This window comes from Oncorhynchus masou, unplaced genomic scaffold, assembly GCF_036934945.1.
Source record: "Oncorhynchus masou masou isolate Uvic2021 unplaced genomic scaffold, UVic_Omas_1.1 unplaced_scaffold_939, whole genome shotgun sequence".
Lineage (NCBI taxonomy): Eukaryota > Metazoa > Chordata > Actinopteri > Salmoniformes > Salmonidae > Oncorhynchus > Oncorhynchus masou.
The window spans coordinates 229,013-247,111 of record NW_027015880.1 but is presented as its reverse complement, the minus strand read 5'-3'; the positions used below and the strand labels follow the sequence as shown (position 1 = coordinate 247,111).

The 18,099-nt window shown below is 40.4% G+C and overlaps 1 protein-coding gene across 1 annotated transcript in view; it reads left to right on the top strand.

The window, feature by feature from the left end:
* The window catches only part of c1qb (complement component 1, q subcomponent, B chain), a 31,351-nt gene extending 19,184 nt beyond the window's left edge, over nucleotides 1-12,167 (top strand). The window contains exon 5 of the mRNA XM_064964218.1: nucleotides 11,275-12,167. Within this exon, the coding sequence (XP_064820290.1) occupies nucleotides 11,275-11,448 (174 nt within the window). The 3' untranslated portion in view covers nucleotides 11,449-12,167. The remainder of the gene's footprint in view (nucleotides 1-11,274) is intronic.
* Nucleotides 12,168-18,099: the final 5,932 nt, after the last annotated feature.

Genomic DNA, 18,099 nt, shown 5'->3' with positions numbered 1-18,099 from the left:
TAGGGTTAGTATTTGAATACAGCTATAGACTAATTAGACTGGGTTAGGGTTAGGATGAATACAGCTATAGACTAATTAGACAGGGTTAGGGTTAGGATGAATACAGCTATAGACTAATTAGACAGGGTTAGGGTTAGTATTTGAATACAGCTATAGACTAATTAGACTGGGTTAGGGTTAGTATTTGAATACAGCTATAGACTAATTAGACTGGGTTAGGGTTAGTATTTGAATACAGCTATAGACTAATTAGACTGGGTTAGGGTTAGTATTTGAATACAGCTATAGACTAATTAGACTGGGTTAGGGTTAGGGTTAGGGTTAGTATTTGAATACAGCTATAGACTAATTAGACAGGGTTAGGGTTAGTATTTGAATACAGCTATAGACTAATTAGACTGGGTTAGGGTTAGTATTTGAATACAGCTATAGACTAATTAGACTGGGTTAGGGTTAGTATTTGAATACAGCTATAGACTAATTAGACTGGGTTAGGGTTAGTATTTGAATACAGCTATAGACTAATTAGACTGGGTTAGGGTTAGGATGAATACAGCTATAGACTAATTAGACAGGGTTAGGGTTAGGATGAATACAGCTATAGACTAATTAGACTGGGTTAGGGTTAGGATGAATACAGCTATAGACTAATTAGACTGGGTTAGGGTTAGTATTTGAATACAGCTATAGACTAATTAGACTGGGTTAGGGTTAGGATGAATACAGCTATAGACTAATTAGACAGGGTTAGGGTTAGGATGAATACAGCTATAGACTAATTAGACAGGGTTAGGTTAGTATTTGAATACAGCTATAGACTAATTAGACTGGGTTAGGGTTAGTATTTGAATACAGCTATAGACTAATTAGACTGGGTTAGGGTTAGTATTTGAATACAGCTATAGACTAATTAGACTGGGTTAGGGTTAGGGTTAGGGTTAGTATTTGAATACAGCTATAGACTAATTAGACAGGGTTAGGGTTAGGGTTAGGGTTAGTATTTGAATACAGCTTTAGACTAATTAGACTGGGTTAGGGTTAGGGTTAGGGTTAGTATTTGAATACAGCTATAGACTAATTAGACAGGGTTAGGGTTAGGGTTAGGGTTAGTATTTGAATACAGCTATAGACTAATTAGACTGGGTTAGGGTTAGTATTTGAATACAGCTATAGACTAATTAGACTGGGTTAGGGTTAGTATTTGAATACAGCTATAGACTAATTAGACTGGGTTAGGGTTAGTATTTGAATACAGCTATAGACTAATTAGACTGGGTTAGGGTTAGTATTTGAATACAGCTATAGACTAATTAGACTGGGTTAGGGTTAGTATTTGAATACAGCTATAGACTAATTAGACTGGGTTAGGGTTAGGATGAATACAGCTATAGACTAATTAGACAGGGTTAGGGTTAGGGTTAGTATTTGAATACAGCTATAGACTAATTAGACTGGGTTAGGGTTAGGATGAATACAGCTATAGACTAATTAGAATTGGTTAGGGTTAGTATTTGAATACAGCTATAGACTAATTAGACTGGGTTAGGGTTAGGATGAATACAGCTATAGACTAATTAGACAGGGTTAGGGTTAGGATGAATACAGCTATAGACTAATTAGACTGGGTTAGGGTTAGGATGAATACAGCTATAGACTAATTAGACTGGGTTAGGGTTAGTATTTGAATACAGCTATAGACTAATTAGACTGGGTTAGGGTTAGTATTTGAATACAGCTATAGACTAATTAGACTGGGTTAGGGTTAGGATGAATACAGCTATAGACTAATTAGACTGGGTTAGGGTTAGTATTTGAATACAGCTATAGACTAATTAGACAGGGTTAGGGTTAGGATGAATACAGCTATAGACTAATTAGACTGGGTTAGGGTTAGGATGAATACAGCTATAGACTAATTAGACTGGGTTAGGGTTAGGATGAATACAGCTATAGACTAATTAGACAGGGTTAGGGTTAGGGTTAGTATTTGAATACAGCTATAGACTAATTAGACTGGGTTAGGGTTAGGATGAATACAGCTATAGACTAATTAGACTGGGTTAGGGTTAGTATTTGAATACAGCTATAGACTAATTAGACTGGGTTAGGGTTAGGATGAATACAGCTATAGACTAATTAGACAGGGTTAGGGTTAGGGTTAGTATTTGAATACAGCTATAGACTAATTAGACAGGGTTAGGGTTAGGATGAATACAGCTATAGACTAATTAGACAGGGTTAGGGTTAGGGTTAGTATTTGAATACAGCTATAGACTAATTAGACAGGGTTAGGGTTAGTATTTGAATACAGCTATAGACTAATTAGACTGGGTTAGGGTTAGTATTTGAATACAGCTATAGACTAATTAGACAGGGTTAGGGTTAGTATTTGAATACAGCTATAGACTAATTAGACAGGGTTAGGGTTAGTATTTGAATACAGCTATAGACTAATTAGACTGGGTTAGGGTTAGGGTTAGTATTTGAATACAGCTATAGACTAATTAGACAGGGTTAGGGTTAGGATGAATACAGCTATAGACTAATTAGACAGGGTTAGGGTTAGGATGAATACAGCTATAGACTAATTAGACAGGGTTAGGGTTAGGATGAATACAGCTATAGACTAATTAGACAGGGTTAGGGTTAGTATTTGAATACAGCTATAGACTAATTAGACAGGGTTAGGGTTAGGATGAATACAGCTATAGACTAATTAGACAGGGTTAGGGTTAGTATTTGAATACAGCTATAGACTAATTAGACTGGGTTAGGGTTAGGGTTAGTATTTGAATACAGCTATAGACTAATTAGACAGGGTTAGGGTTAGGATGAATACAGCTATAGACTAATTAGACAGGGTTAGGGTTAGGATGAATACAGCTATAGACTAATTAGACAGGGTTAGGGTTAGGATGAATACAGCTATAGACTAATTAGACAGGGTTAGGGTTAGTATTTGAATACAGCTATAGACTAATTAGACAGGGTTAGGGTTAGGATGAATACAGCTATAGACTAATTAGACAGGGTTAGGGTTAGTATTTGAATACAGCTATAGACTAATTAGACTGGGTTAGGGTTAGGGTTAGTATGAATATTTGAATACAGCTATAGTCTAATTAGACAGGGTTAGGGTTAGGGTTAGTATTTGAATACAGCTATAGACTAATTAGACAGGGTTAGGGTTAGTATTTGAATACAGCTATAGACTAATTAGACAGGGTTAGGGTTAGGGTTAGGGTTGGTATGAATATTTGAATACAGCTATAGACTAATTAGACAGGGTTAGGGTTAGTATTTGAATACAGCTATAGACTAATTAGACAGGGTTAGGGTTAGTATTTGAATACAGCTATAGACTAATTAGACAGGGTTAGGGTTAGGATGAATACAGCTATAGACTAATTAGACAGGGTTAGGGTTAGTATTTGAATACAGCTATAGACTAATTAGACAGGGTTAGGGTTAGTATTTGAATACAGCTATAGACTAATTAGACAGGGTTAGGGTTAGTATTTGAATACAGCTATAGACTAATTAGACAGGGTTAGGGTTAGGATGAATACAGCTATAGACTAATTAGACTGGGTTAGGGTTAGGGTTAGTATTTGAATACAGCTATAGACTAATTAGACTGGGTTAGGGTTAGTATTTGAATACAGCTATAGACTAATTAAACTGGGTTAGGGTTAGTATTTGAATACAGCTATAGACTAATTAGACAGGGTTAGGGTTAGGGTTAGGATGAATACAGCTATAGACTAATTAGACAGGGTTAGGGTTAGGGTTAGTATTTGAATACAGCTATAGACTAATTAGACTGGGTTAGGGTTAGGGTTAGTATTTGAATACAGCTATTGACTAATTAGACAGGGTTAGGGTTAGGGTTAGGGTTAGTATTTGAATACAGCTATAGACTAATTAGACAGGGTTAGGGTTAGGGTTAGGGTTAGGATGAATACAGCTATAGACTAATTAGACAGGGTTAGGGTTAGGGTTAGTATTTGAATACAGCTATAGACTAATTAGACTGGGTTAGGGTTAGGGTTAGTATTTGAATACAGCTATTGACTAATTAGACAGGGTTAGGGTTAGGGTTAGGGTTAGTATTTGAATACAGCTATAGACTAATTAGACAGGGTTAGGGTTAGGGTTAGGGTTAGTATGAATATTTGAATACAGCTATAGACTAATTAGACTGGGTTAGGGTTAGGATGAATACAGCTATAGACTAATTAGACAGGGTTAGGGTTAGGGTTAGGGTTAGTATTTGAATACAGCTATAGACTAATTAGACAGGGTTAGGGTTAGGGTTAGTATGAATACAGCTATAGACTAATTAGACAGGGTTAGGGTTAGGGTTAGTATTTGAATACAGCTATAGACTAATTAGACAGGGTTAGGGTTAGGGTTAGGATGAATACAGCTATAGACTAATTAGACAGGGTTAGGGTTAGGGTTAGGGTTAGTATTTGAATACAGCTATAGACTAATTAGACAGGGTTAGGGTTAGGGTTAGGATGAATACAGCTATAGACTAATTAGACTGGGTTAGGGTTAGGGTTAGTATTTGAATACAGCTATAGACTAATTAGACAGGGTCAGGGTTAGTATTTGAATACAGCTATAGACTAATTAGACTGGGTTAGGGTTAGTATTTGAATACAGCTATAGACTAATTAGACAGGGTTAGGGTTAGGGTTAGGGTTAGGATGAATACAGCTATAGACTAATTAGACTGGGTTAGGGTTAGTATTTGAATACAGCTATAGACTAATTAGACAGGGTTAGGGTTAGGGTTAGGATGAATACAGCTATAGACTAATTAGACTGGGTTAGGGTTAGTATTTGAATACAGCTATAGACTAATTAGACTGGGTTAGGGTTAGTATTTGAATACAGCTATAGACTAATTAGACTGGGTTAGGGTTAGGGTTAGTATTTGAATACAGCTATAGACTAATTAGACTGGGTTAGGGTTAGGATGAATACAGCTATAGACTAATTAGACAGGGTTAGGGTTAGGGTTAGTATTTGAATACAGCTATAGACTAATTAGACTGGGTTAGGGTTAGTATTTGAATACAGCTATAGACTAATTAGACTGGGTTAGGGTTAGTATTTGAATACAGCTATAGACTAATTAGACTGGGTTAGGGTTAGGGTTAGTATTTGAATACAGCTATAGACTAATTAGACTGGGTTAGGGTTAGGATGAATACAGCTATAGACTAATTAGACAGGGTTAGGGTTAGGGTTAGTATTTGAATACAGCTATAGACTAATTAGACTGGGTTAGGGTTAGTATTTGAATACAGCTATAGACTAATTAGACTGGGTTAGGGTTAGTATTTGAATACAGCTATAGACTAATTAGACTGGGTTAGGGTTAGTATTTGAATACAGCTATAGACTAATTAGACAGGGTTAGGATGAATATTTGAATACAGCTATAGACTAATTAGACTGGGTTAGGGTTAGGGTTAGGGTTAGTATTTGAATACAGCTATAGACTAATTAGACAGGGTTAGGGTTAGGGTTAGGGTTAGTATTTGAATACAGCTATAGACTAATTAGACTGGGTCAGGGTTAGGGTTAGGGTTAGTATTTGAATACAGCTATAGACTAATTAGACAGGGTTAGGGTTAGGGTTAGTATTTGAATACAGCTATAGACTAATTAGACAGGGTTAGGGTTAGGGTTAGGATGAATACAGCTATAGACTAATTAGACAGGGTCAGGGTTAGTATTTGAATACAGCTATAGACTAATTAGACTGGGTTAGGGTTAGTATTTGAATACAGCTATAGACTAATTAGACAGGGTTAGGGTTAGGGTTAGGGTTAGGATGAATACAGCTATAGACTAATTAGACTGGGTTAGGGTTAGTATTTGAATACAGCTATAGACTAATTAGACAGGGTTAGGGTTAGGGTTAGGATGAATACAGCTATAGACTAATTAGACTGGGTTAGGGTTAGTATTTGAATACAGCTATAGACTAATTAGACTGGGTTAGGGTTAGTATTTGAATACAGCTATAGACTAATTAGACTGGGTTAGGGTTAGGGTTAGTATTTGAATACAGCTATAGACTAATTAGACTGGGTTAGGGTTAGGATGAATACAGCTATAGACTAATTAGACAGGGTTAGGGTTAGTATTTGAATACAGCTATAGACTAATTAGACTGGGTTAGGGTTAGTATTTGAATACAGCTATAGACTAATTAGACTGGGTTAGGGTTAGTATTTGAATACAGCTATAGACTAATTAGACTGGGTTAGGGTTAGGGTTAGTATTTGAATACAGCTATAGACTAATTAGACTGGGTTAGGGTTAGGATGAATACAGCTATAGACTAATTAGACAGGGTTAGGGTTAGGGTTAGTATTTGAATACAGCTATAGACTAATTAGACTGGGTTAGGGTTAGTATTTGAATACAGCTATAGACTAATTAGACTGGGTTAGGGTTAGTATTTGAATACAGCTATAGACTAATTAGACTGGGTTAGGGTTAGTATTTGAATACAGCTATAGACTAATTAGACAGGGTTAGGATGAATATTTGAATACAGCTATAGACTAATTAGACTGGGTTAGGGTTAGGGTTAGGGTTAGTATTTGAATACAGCTATAGACTAATTAGACAGGGTTAGGGTTAGGGTTAGGGTTAGTATTTGAATACAGCTATAGACTAATTAGACTGGGTCAGGGTTAGGGTTAGGGTTAGGGTTAGTATTTGAATACAGCTATAGACTAATTAGACAGGGTTAGGGTTAGGGTTAGTATTTGAATACAGCTATAGACTAATTAGACAGGGTTAGGGTTAGTATGAATATTTGAATACAGCTATAGACTAATTAGACAGGGTTAGGGTTAGGATGAATACAGCTATAGACTAATTAGACGTGAAGTGCTCCAAAAACACGTGAAGTGTTCCAAATACACATTTTCACATGTGAAGTGCTCCAAAAACACATGTGAAGTGTTCCAAATACACATTTTCACATGTGAAGTGCTCCAAATACACGTTTTCACATGTGAAGTGCTCCAAATACATGTTTTCACATGTGAAGTGCTCCAAAAACAAATGTGAAGTGCTCCAAAAACACGTGAAGTGTTCCAAATACACATTTTCACATGTGAAGTGCTCCAAAAACACATGTGAAGTGTTCCAAATACACATTTTCACATGTGAAGTGCTCCAAATACACGTTTTCACATGTGAAGTGCTCCAAATACATGTTTTCACATGTGAAGTGCTCCAAATACACATTTTCACATGTGAAGTGCTCCAAATACATGTTTGTATTCAGCCCCTTTACTTTCAGTGCAGCAAACTCTCTCCAGAAGTTCAGTGAGGATCTCTGAATGATCCAATGTTGACCTAAATGACTAATGATGATAAATACAATCCACCTGTGTGTAATCAAGTCTCCGTATAAATGCACCTGCACTGTGATAGTCTCAGAGGTCCGTTAAAAGCGCAGAGAGCATCATGAAGAACAAGGAACACACCAGGAGCAATTAGGGGTAAGAGCCTTGCTCAAGGGAACATCCTGAGATCTTTCATCTAGTCTGCTCAGGGATTCGAACTAGCAACCTTGTAAAAAACAGTAACTTTTATTTAACCACACAAATCAGTTAAGAACAAATTGTTATTTACAATGACGACCTACCCCGGCCAAAACCAGACGACGCTGGGCCAATTGTGCGCCGCCCTATGGAACTCCCAATCACAGCCGGTTGTGATACAGCCTGGAATCCAACCAGGTTCTGTAGTGACACCTCTAGCACTGAGATGCAGTGTTTTAGACCACTGCAACACTCGGGAGCCCAAAACCGCTGTTTAAATTGAATGAATGTCAATTACGCCTTTGAAAGTTAAATATTCTAAATTACATTTGACACCTGGTTTTTTTTCATACTGAAGTTGTGCATCCTCATGTTGTCACATATATTTCACATAAAACACATGTTCTTACATGCTCAAATGTTGACATACGTGCAGTTTTATTATCACATGTTGTCACATTAACAACAAATTTATCACACAATCACAAAATCTAACAGGAGACAAATTAGAGGTTAGTTGTATTATTTAATCTACCAGAAGATATAAATTAAGGTTAGTTTTATTAATTAATCTAAGAGGTCTAATAGACTAAAGTGGGCCTCATCCTTAAATAGTTCTCCATTTAAATAATTTTTCTGTCCAGTACTAGGCTGAATCTATGTCTGAGAAACTGTTTTATATTAATTTAGCCTTTCATATCTCCCTTTCATCCTGTGTTTTTATCTAGAATATTTATTTGTTTTGCTACTTCTGCATTTATTTTATTCTGATCGTAATATAAAGCATTTGATTCTGACTGGATCTTTGTATGACAGGGGCCAGGATTCAATCCAAAACTGTGTTATAGCGCACTTTGACATTTACAGGTCATTCCTGATTGAGCCGACATCTGCAGCTATTACTTTGACTTCGACCTCTGTGAACATGGCAACATTGCCTTTAAAAGATGCATTGTCGACAGCATTGTACACATTGAATCCCAGCTTGTGGTTGTGAAGGGGTTCTGTTGTGATGGTGTTATATTGTTGTTGTTGTTGTGAAAGTGTCCTGTTGTTGTTGTGAAGGTGTCCTGTTGTTGTGAAAGTGTCATGTTGTTTTTGTGAAAGTGTCATGTTGTTGTTGTGAAAGTGTCCTGTTGTTGTGAAAGTGTCATGTTGTTTTTGTGAAAGTGTCATGTTGTTGTTGTGAAGGTGTCCTGTTGTTGTTGTGAAGGTGTCCTGTTGTTGTTGTGAAGGTGTCCTGTTGTTGTTGTGAAGGTGTTCTGTTGTTGTTGTGAAAGTGTCCTGTTGTTGTTGTGAAGGTGTCCTGTTGTTGTTGTGAAAGTGTCCTGTTGTTGTTGTGAAGGTGTCCTGTTGTTGTTGTGAAAGTGTCCTGTTGTTGTTGTGAAAGTGTCCTGTTGTTGTTGTGAAGGTGTCCTGTTGTTGTTGTGAAGGTGTCCTGTTGTTGTGAAAGTGTCATGTTGTTGTTGTGAAGGTGTCCTGTTGTTGTTGTGAAGGTGTCCTGTTGTTGTTGTGAAGGTGTCCTGTTGTTGTTGTGAAGGTGTCCTGTTGTTGTTGTGAAAGTGTCCTGTTGTTGTTGTGAAAGTGTCCTGTTGTTGTTGTGAAGGTGTCCTGTTGTTGTTGTGAAGGTGTCCTGTTGTTGTGAAAGTGTCATGTTGTTTTTGTGAAAGTGTCATGTTGTTGTTGTGAAGGTGTCCTGTTGTTGTTGTGAAGGTGTCCTGTTGTTGTTGTGAAAGTGTCCTGTTGTTGTTGTGAAAGTGTCCTGTTGTTGTTGTGAAGGTGTCCTGTTGTTGTTGTGAAGGTGTCCTGTTGTTGTGAAAGTGTCCTGTTGTTGTGAAAGTGTCATGTTGTTGTTGTGAAGGTGTCCTGTTGTTGTTGTGAAGGTGTCCTGTTGTTGTTGTGAAAGTGTCCTGTTGTTGTTGTGAAAGTGTCCTGTTGTTGTTGTGAAGGTGTCCTGTTGTTGTTGTGAAGGTGTCCTGTTGTTGTGAAAGTGTCATGTTGTTTTGGTGAAAGTGTCATGTTGTTGTTGTGAAAGTGTCCTGTTGTTGTGAAAGTGTCATGTTGTTGTTGTGAAGGTGTCCTGTTGTTGTTGTGAAGGTGTCCTGTTGTTGTTGTGAAGGTGTCCTGTTGTTGTTGTGAAGGTGTCCTGTTGTTGTTGTGAAAGTGTCCTGTTGTTGTTGTGAAAGTGTCCTGTTGTTGTGAAAGTGTCATGTTGTTGTTGTGAAGGTGTCCTGTTGTTGTTGTGAAGGTGTCCTGTTGTTGTTGTGAAGGTGTTCTGTTGTTTTTGTGAAAGTGTCCTGTTGTTGTTGTGAAAGTGTCCTGTTGTTGTGAAAGTGTCATGTTGTTTTTGTGAAAGTGTCATGTTGTTGTTGTGAAGGTGTCCTGTTGTTGTTGTGAAGGTGTCCTGTTGTTGTTGTGAAAGTGTCCTGTTGTTGTTGTGAAAGTGTCCTGTTGTTGTGAAAGTGTCATGTTGTTTTTGTGAAAGTGTCATGTTGTTGTTGTGAAGGTGTCCTGTTGTTGTTGTGAAGGTGTCCTGTTGTTGTTGTGAAGGTGTTCTGTTGTTTTTGTGAAAGTGTCCTGTTGTTGTTGTGAAGGTGTCCTGTTGTTGTTGTGAAGGTGTTCTGTTGTTTTTGTGAAAGTGTCCTGTTGTTGTTGTGAAGGTGTCCTGTTGTTGTTGTGAAGGTGTTCTGTTGTTGTTGTGAAGGTGTCCTGTTGTTGTTGTGAAGGTGTCCTGTTGTTGTTGTGAAGGTGTCCTGTTGTTGTTGTGAAGGTGTTCTGTGATTTTAAGGTTGTTATTGTTCTAGGTTATGTGATAAACGTTGTTGTTGTTGTGAAGGTGTCCTGTTGTGAAGGTGTCCGGTTGTTGTTGTTGTGAAGATGTCCTGTTGTTGTTGTGAAGGTGTCCTGTTGTTGTTGTGAAGGTGTCCTGTTGTTGTTGTTGTGAAGGTGTCCTGTTGTTGTGAAAGTGTCCTGTTGTTGTTGTGAAGGTGTTCTGTTGTTGTTGTTGTGAAGGTGTCCTGTTGTTGTTGTGAAGGTGTTCTGTTGTTGTTGTGAAGGTGTTCTGTGATTGTAAGGTTATTATTGTTCTAGGTTATGTGATAAACGTTGTTGTTGTTGTTGTGAAGGTGTCCTGTTGTTGTGAAGGTGTCCTGTTGTTGTGAAGGTGTCCTGTTGTTGTTGTGAAGGTGTTCTGTTGTTGTTGTGAAGGTGTTCTGTGATTTTAAGGTTATTATTGTTCTAGGTTATGTGATAAACTTTGTTGTTGTTGTGAAGGTGTCCTGTTGTTGTTGTGAAGGTGTCCTGTTGTTGTTGTGAAGGTGTCCTGTTGTTGTTGTGAAGGTGTTCTGTTGTTGTTGTGAAGGTGTTCTGTGATTTTAAGGTTATTATTGTTCTAGGTTATGTGATAAACTTTGTTGTTGTTGTGAAGGTGTCCTGTTGTTGTTGTGAAGGTGTTCTGTGATTGTAAGGTTGTTATTGTTCTAGGTTATGTGATAAACGTTGTTGTTGTTGTGAAGGTGTCCTGTTGTTGTTGTGAAGGTGTCCTGTTGTTGTGAAGGTGTCCTGTTGTTGTTGTGAAGGTGTCCGGTTGTTGTTGTGAAGGTGTCCGGCTGTTGTTGTGAAGGTGTTCTGTGATTGTAAGGTTATTATTGTTCTAGGTTATGTGATAAACGTTGTTGTTGTTGTTGTGAAGGTGGGGTTCTGTGATTCGTCGAGTGGATTCCTGGTGACGTCTGGGTCGGTGGTGCTGGATCTGTTGGAGGGAGACGTGGTGTCTCTACAGCCCACCGATAACAACGCTCTCATCACTAAAGACGAACGAGCTGACAACACTTTCACCGGCTTCCTGATCTTGCCCAACTCATAGAACCACATGAAATCACACAGAGCCACACAGAACCACATTGAATGAGCTCAAACCAGATTCAACCAGATCTAATCTCGGTTACCCAGAAGTAACATTTTCGCGAAAGTTTGTCACTTCCTGTTTTACTTCAATTTTGAATTTGTAGGTGTGGTATCTAGCGGAAACCATTCATCATCCACACACGGGTTTGAAATCTCAGCCACAGTTTGATTACTGCTTTTGAACAATCCTGATTCTATCAAATAATCAATGATGAAAACCCCAAACCAGGAACTGCCGCTGCTCGTAATCCCATAATTTTACGTGAGCCTTGACAGATTGTTTCCAATTACATACAGAATTTGTCCACGAGAGATTAAACCAGATCACACCTGCCGAAACCAGCTTCCTGCTCTTCCACACCACATAAAATACATATCACAGCCACACAATTCTGTTCTAGAAGCATCTGCAGAACAACCAACCATCTCTGTGTCTGTTTCTGCCTCCCTGTCTCTGCTGCTGCCGCTTGCTGAGACAGTTCATCAATCAATTCATTCTCCCAGATCGTTGTTGTAAATGAGAATGTATTCTCAGTCAACTCACCTGGTAAAATAAGGAATACATTTCAAATAAATCAAATAATCAATCATGTATTGCATCTGCTGAGCTGCCTACCAAAACTCAAAGATACCATTTTGGAAATGAGTTTGCAATCAATAAAGTGATTTGTTACCATTTTTTTTATCAACAGTATACATTGTTTGTGAAAAATGTTGAGGCTGTCTACACTTTACACTTACATGTGACTTCTGCTATCAGAATAGGAGGATCGCTTTGAAAAGACAGGTCTCGATGCACAGAAGTGCCACTGTGGTCAGATAGAGTTCACATCTGTCGGACCACCACAGACAGCTGGTGGCTTTTTAATTGTGGAAGATGGGCTCATAGTAATGACTGGAACGGAATATATGGAATGGTTCCCATGTGTTTAATACCATTCCATTCACTCCATTCCATCCATTATTATGAGCCGTCCTCCCCTCAGCAGCCTCCCGTGCTGACCACTTCAGGAGGTGGTCAGGGATGCATTGTGTGTGGATTTGTCCTCAGTCAGGATGTCAGGGATGCATTGTGTGTGGATTTGTCCTCAGTCTGGATGTCAGGGATGCATTGTGTGTGGATTTGTCCTCAGTCTGGGTGTCAGGGATGCATTGTGTGTGGATTTGTCCTCAGTCTGGATGTCAGGGATGCATTGTGTGTGGATTTGTCCTCAGTCTGGATGTCAGAGATGCATTGTGTGTGGATTTGTCCTCAGCCAGGATGCAATCAGGTGACTGAAAGCGCCTACAGTGGGCGACATCATCAGCACCCCTCCCACAAGTCTCCAGAAAACGTGTGTTTTGGGACCGAGAGGCACTTTTTCATTATAATGTTGGAGGAAATGTGTTCATAGCGTGTCGGGAACGTGTTTGCTGACTTCATAAATGCTAGCCAGCTAGCTTATTCAGAAAAACATGTGTTTGTCTATGTGATATGCTAGCCAGCTAGCTTATTCAGAAAAACATGTGTTTGTCTATGTGATATGCTAGCCAGCTAGCTTATTCAGAAAAACATGTTTGTCTATGTGATATGCTAGCCAGCTAGCTTATTCAGAAAAACATGTTTGTCTATGTGATATGCTAGCCAATTAGCTTATTCAGAAAAACATGTTTGTCTATGTGATATGCTAGCTAATTAGCTTATTCAGAAAAACATGCTTGTCTATGTGATATCCTAGCCTGTTAGCTTATTCAGAAAAATATGTTTGTCTGTGATATGCTAGCCTGTTAGCTTATTCAGAAAAACATGTGTTTGCCTATGTGATATGCTAGCCTGTTAGCTTATTCAGAAAAACATGTGTTTGTCTATGTGATATGCTAGCCTGATTGCATCGGTGCGTAGGTTACTTTCTAAATGTAATCCGTTACAGTTACTTGTCCAAAATTGTACTCAGTAACCTGAGTTATTTGGGTAACTTTTGGATTAACCAAACTCAGTAACGTAATCTGATTACATCCAGTTACTTTTAGATTACTTTCCCCTTAAGAGACATTAGAAGAAAACAAAAACGTATGTAACTAATTGAACCACATCTATTGCAGGATAAATCAATGTTAAGGTTTACATAGCTGGTCATATATGGATGTAACATGTTACATTATGGGTTGGTTATGTAGGCTTCTTCTAACACATCGCTTTCTACTACATATAATAATACAATTCAATTATATCTTTACATTAAAAACCAAAGTCTATCAGAATTACAGTCATTCCAATAAATGTTATACCCTTTGATCGTCAAGAATAGGACTATGAAAGTATAGATCCCCAAATTGTTTTACCTGAGCATGATGCCAAAACTAAGGACTTATGAGCCAGTCCTACTCTGTTGCCATGGAGGACTGACTGGGCTCATTGATTCAAGTTGAAAAATATGGAATGGCATGCTCATGGAATGGCATGCTCATGGAATGGCATGCTCATGGAAATGGCATGCTTATGGAATGGCATGCTTATGGAATGGCATGCTTTGCCAAGAGTGTGCAATGTTGTCATCAAGGCAAAGGTTGGCTATTTTATAAATGATATTCTTCAAGAATCAATGGAGATATAAATGATACACTGCTCAAAAAAATAAAGGGAACACTTAAACAACACAATGTAACTCCAAGTCAATCACACTTCTGTGAAATCAAACTGTCCACTTAGGAAGCAACACTGATTGACAATAAATTTCACATGCTGTTGTGCAAATGGAATAGACAACAGGTGGAAATTATAGGCAATTAGCAAGACACCCCCAATAAAGGAGTGGTTCTGCAGGTGGTGACCACAGACCACTTCTCAGTTCCTATGCTTCCTGGCTAATGTTTTGGTCACTTTTGAATGCTGGCGGTGTTTTCACTCTAGTGGTAGCATGAGACGGAGTCTAGAACCCACACAAGTGGCTCAGGTAGTGCAGCTCATCCAGGATGGCACATCAATGCGAGCTGTGGCAAGAAGGTTTGCTGTGTCTGTCAGCGTAGTGTCCAGAGCATGGAGGCGCTACCAGGAGACAGGCCAGTACATCAGGGGACGTGGAGGAGGCCGTAGGAGGACAACAACCCAGCAGCAGGACCGCTACCTCCGCCTTTGTGCAAGGAGGAGCAGGAGGAGCACTGCCAGAGCCCGGCAAAATGACCTCAAGCAGGCCACAAATGTGCATGTGTCTGCTCAAAAGGTCAGAAACATACTCCATGAGGGTGGTATGAGGGTCCGACGTCCACAGGTGGGGGTTGTGCTTACAGCCCAACACCGTGCAGCACGTTTGGCATTTGCCAGAGAACACCAAGATTGGCAAATTCGCCACTGGCGCCCTGTGCTCTTCACAGATGAAAGCAGGTTCACACTGAGCTCATGTGACAGACGTGAAAGAGTCTGGAGACGCCGTGGAGAACGTTCTGCTGCCTGCAACATCCTCCAGCATGACCGGTTTGGCGGTGGGTCAGTCATGGTGTGGGGTGGCATTTCTTTGGGGGGCCGCACAGCCCTCCATGTGCTCGCCAGAGGTAGCCTGACTGACATTAGGTACCGAGATGAAATCCTCAGACCCCTAGTGAGACCATATGCTGGTGCGGTTGGCCCTGGGTTCCTCCTAATGCAAGACCATGCTAGACCTCATGTGGCTGGAGTGTTCCCCAGACCTGAATCCAATTGAGCACATCTGGGACGTCATGTCTCGCTCCATGCACCAACGCCACGTTGCACCACAGACTGTCCAGGAGTTGGCTGATGCTTTAGTCCAGGTCTGGGAGGAGATCCCTCAGGAGACCATCCGCCACCTCATCAGGAGCATGCCCAGGCATTGTAGGGAGGTCATACAGGCACGTAGACACCACACACACTACTGAGCCTCATTTGGACTTGTTTTAAGGACATTACATCAAAGTTTGATCAGCCTGTAGTGTGGTTTTCCACTTTAATTTTGAGTGTGACTCCAAATCCAGATCTCCATGGGTTGATAAATTTGATTTCCATTGATCATTTTTGTGTGATTTTGTTGTCAGCACATTCAACTATGTAAAGAAAAAAGTATTTAATAAGAATATTTCATTCATTCAGATCTAGGATGTGTTGTTTTAGTGTTCCCTTTATTTTTTTGAGCAGTGTATACCTACTGCTGAAGTTGGAAGTTTACATACACTTAGATTGGAGTCATTTAAACTCGTTTTTCAACCACTCCGATTATTTCACTTATAACTCACTGTATCACAAATCCAGTGGGTCAGAAGTTTACATACACTAAGTTGACTGTGCCTTTAAACAGCTTGGAAAATTCCAGACAATTGTGTCATGGCTTTAGAAGCTTCTGATAGGCTAATTGACATAATTTGAGTCAATTGGAGGTGTACTTGTGGATGTATTTCAAGGCCGACCTTCAAACTCAGTGCCTTTTTGCTTGACATCATGGGAAAATCAAAAGAAATCAGCCAAGACCTCAGAAAAAATTGTAGACCTCCACAAGTCTGGTTCATCCTTGGGAGCAATTTCCAAATGCCTGAAGGTACCAAGTTCATCTGTACAAACAATAGTACGCAAGTATAAACACCATGGGACCACGCAGCCGTCAGAACCCTCTGGTGACAGCTGACACACAAACAGAACCCAACAGAACCCTCTGGTGACAACTGACACAAACAGAACCCTCTGGTGACAGCTGACACACATACAGAACCCTCTGGTGACAACTGACACACAAACAGAACCCTCTGGTGACAGCTGATACACAAACAGAACCCTCTGGTGACAACTGACACACAAACAGAACCCTCTGGTGACAGCTGACACACAAACAGAACCCAACAGAACCCTCTGGTGACAACTGACACACAAACAGAACCCTCTGGTGACAGCTGACACACAAACAGAACCCAGCAGAACCCTCTGGTGACAACTGACACACAAACAGAACCCTCTGGTGACATCTGACACACAAACAGAACCCTCTGGTGACAATCGACACACAAACAGAACCATCTGGTGACAGCTGACACACAAACAGAACCCAACAGAACCCTCTGGTGACAACTGACACACAAACAGAACCCTCTGGTGAAAGCTGACACACAAACAGAACCCTCTGGTGACAACTGACACACATACAGAACCCTCTGGTGACAACTGACACACATACAGAACCCTCTGGTGACAACTGACACACAAACAGAACCCAACAGAACCCTCTGGTGACAATCGACTCACAAACAGAACCCTCTGGTGACAGCTGACACACAAACAGAACCCTCTGGTGAAAGCTGACACACAAACAGAACCCTGTGGTGACAGCTGACACACAAACAGAACCCTCTGGTGACAGCTGATACACAAACAGAACCCTCTGGTGACAGCTGACACACAAACAGAACCCTCTGGTGACAGCTGACACACAAACAGAACCCAACAGAACCCTCTGGTGACAACTGACACACAAACAGAACCCTCTGGGGACAGCTGACACACATACAGAACCCTCTGGTGACAACTGACACACAAACAGAACCCTCTGGTGACAGCTGATACACAAACAGAACCCTCTGGTGACAACTGACACACAAACAGAACCCTCTGGTGACAGCTGACACACAAACAGAACCCAACAGAACCCTCTGGTAACAGCTGACACACAAACAGAAACAAACAGAACCCTCTGGTGACAACTGACACACAAACAGAACCCTCTGGTGAAAGCTGACACACAAACAGAACCCTCTGGTGACAACTGACACACATACAGAACCCTCTGGTGACAACTGACACACATACAGAACCCTCTGGTGACAACTGACACACAAACAGAACCCAACAGAACCCTCTGGTGACAATCGACTCACAAACAGAACCCTCTGGTGACAGCTGACACACAAACAGAACCCTCTGGTGAAAGCTGACACACAAACAGAACCCTGTGGTGACAGCTGACACACAAACAGAACCCTCTGGTGACAACTGACACACATACAGAACCCTCTGGTGACAACTGACACACATACAGAACCCTCTGGTGACAACTGACACACAAACAGAACCCTCTGGTGACAGCTGACACACAAACAGAACCCAACAGAACCCTCTGGTGACAACTGACACACAAACAGAACCCTCTGGTGACAGCTGACACACATACAGAACCCTCTGGTGACAGCTGACACACATACAGAACCCTCTGGTGACAACTGACACACAAACAGAACCCTCTGGTGACAGCTGATACACAAACAGAACCCTCTGGTGACAACTGACACACAAACAGAACCCTCTGGTGACAGCTGACACACAAACAGAACCCAACAGAACCCTCTGGTAACAGCTGACACACAAACAGAAACAAACAGAACCCTCTGGTGACAACTGACACACAAACAGAACCCTCTGGTGAAAGCTGACACACAAACAGAACCCTCTGGTGACAACTGACACACATACAGAACCCTCTGGTGACAACTGACACACATACAGAACCCTCTGGTGACAACTGACACACAAACAGAACCCAACAGAACCCTCTGGTGACAATCGACTCACAAACAGAACCCTCTGGTGACAGCTGACACACAAACAGAACCCTCTGGTGAAAGCTGACACACAAACAGA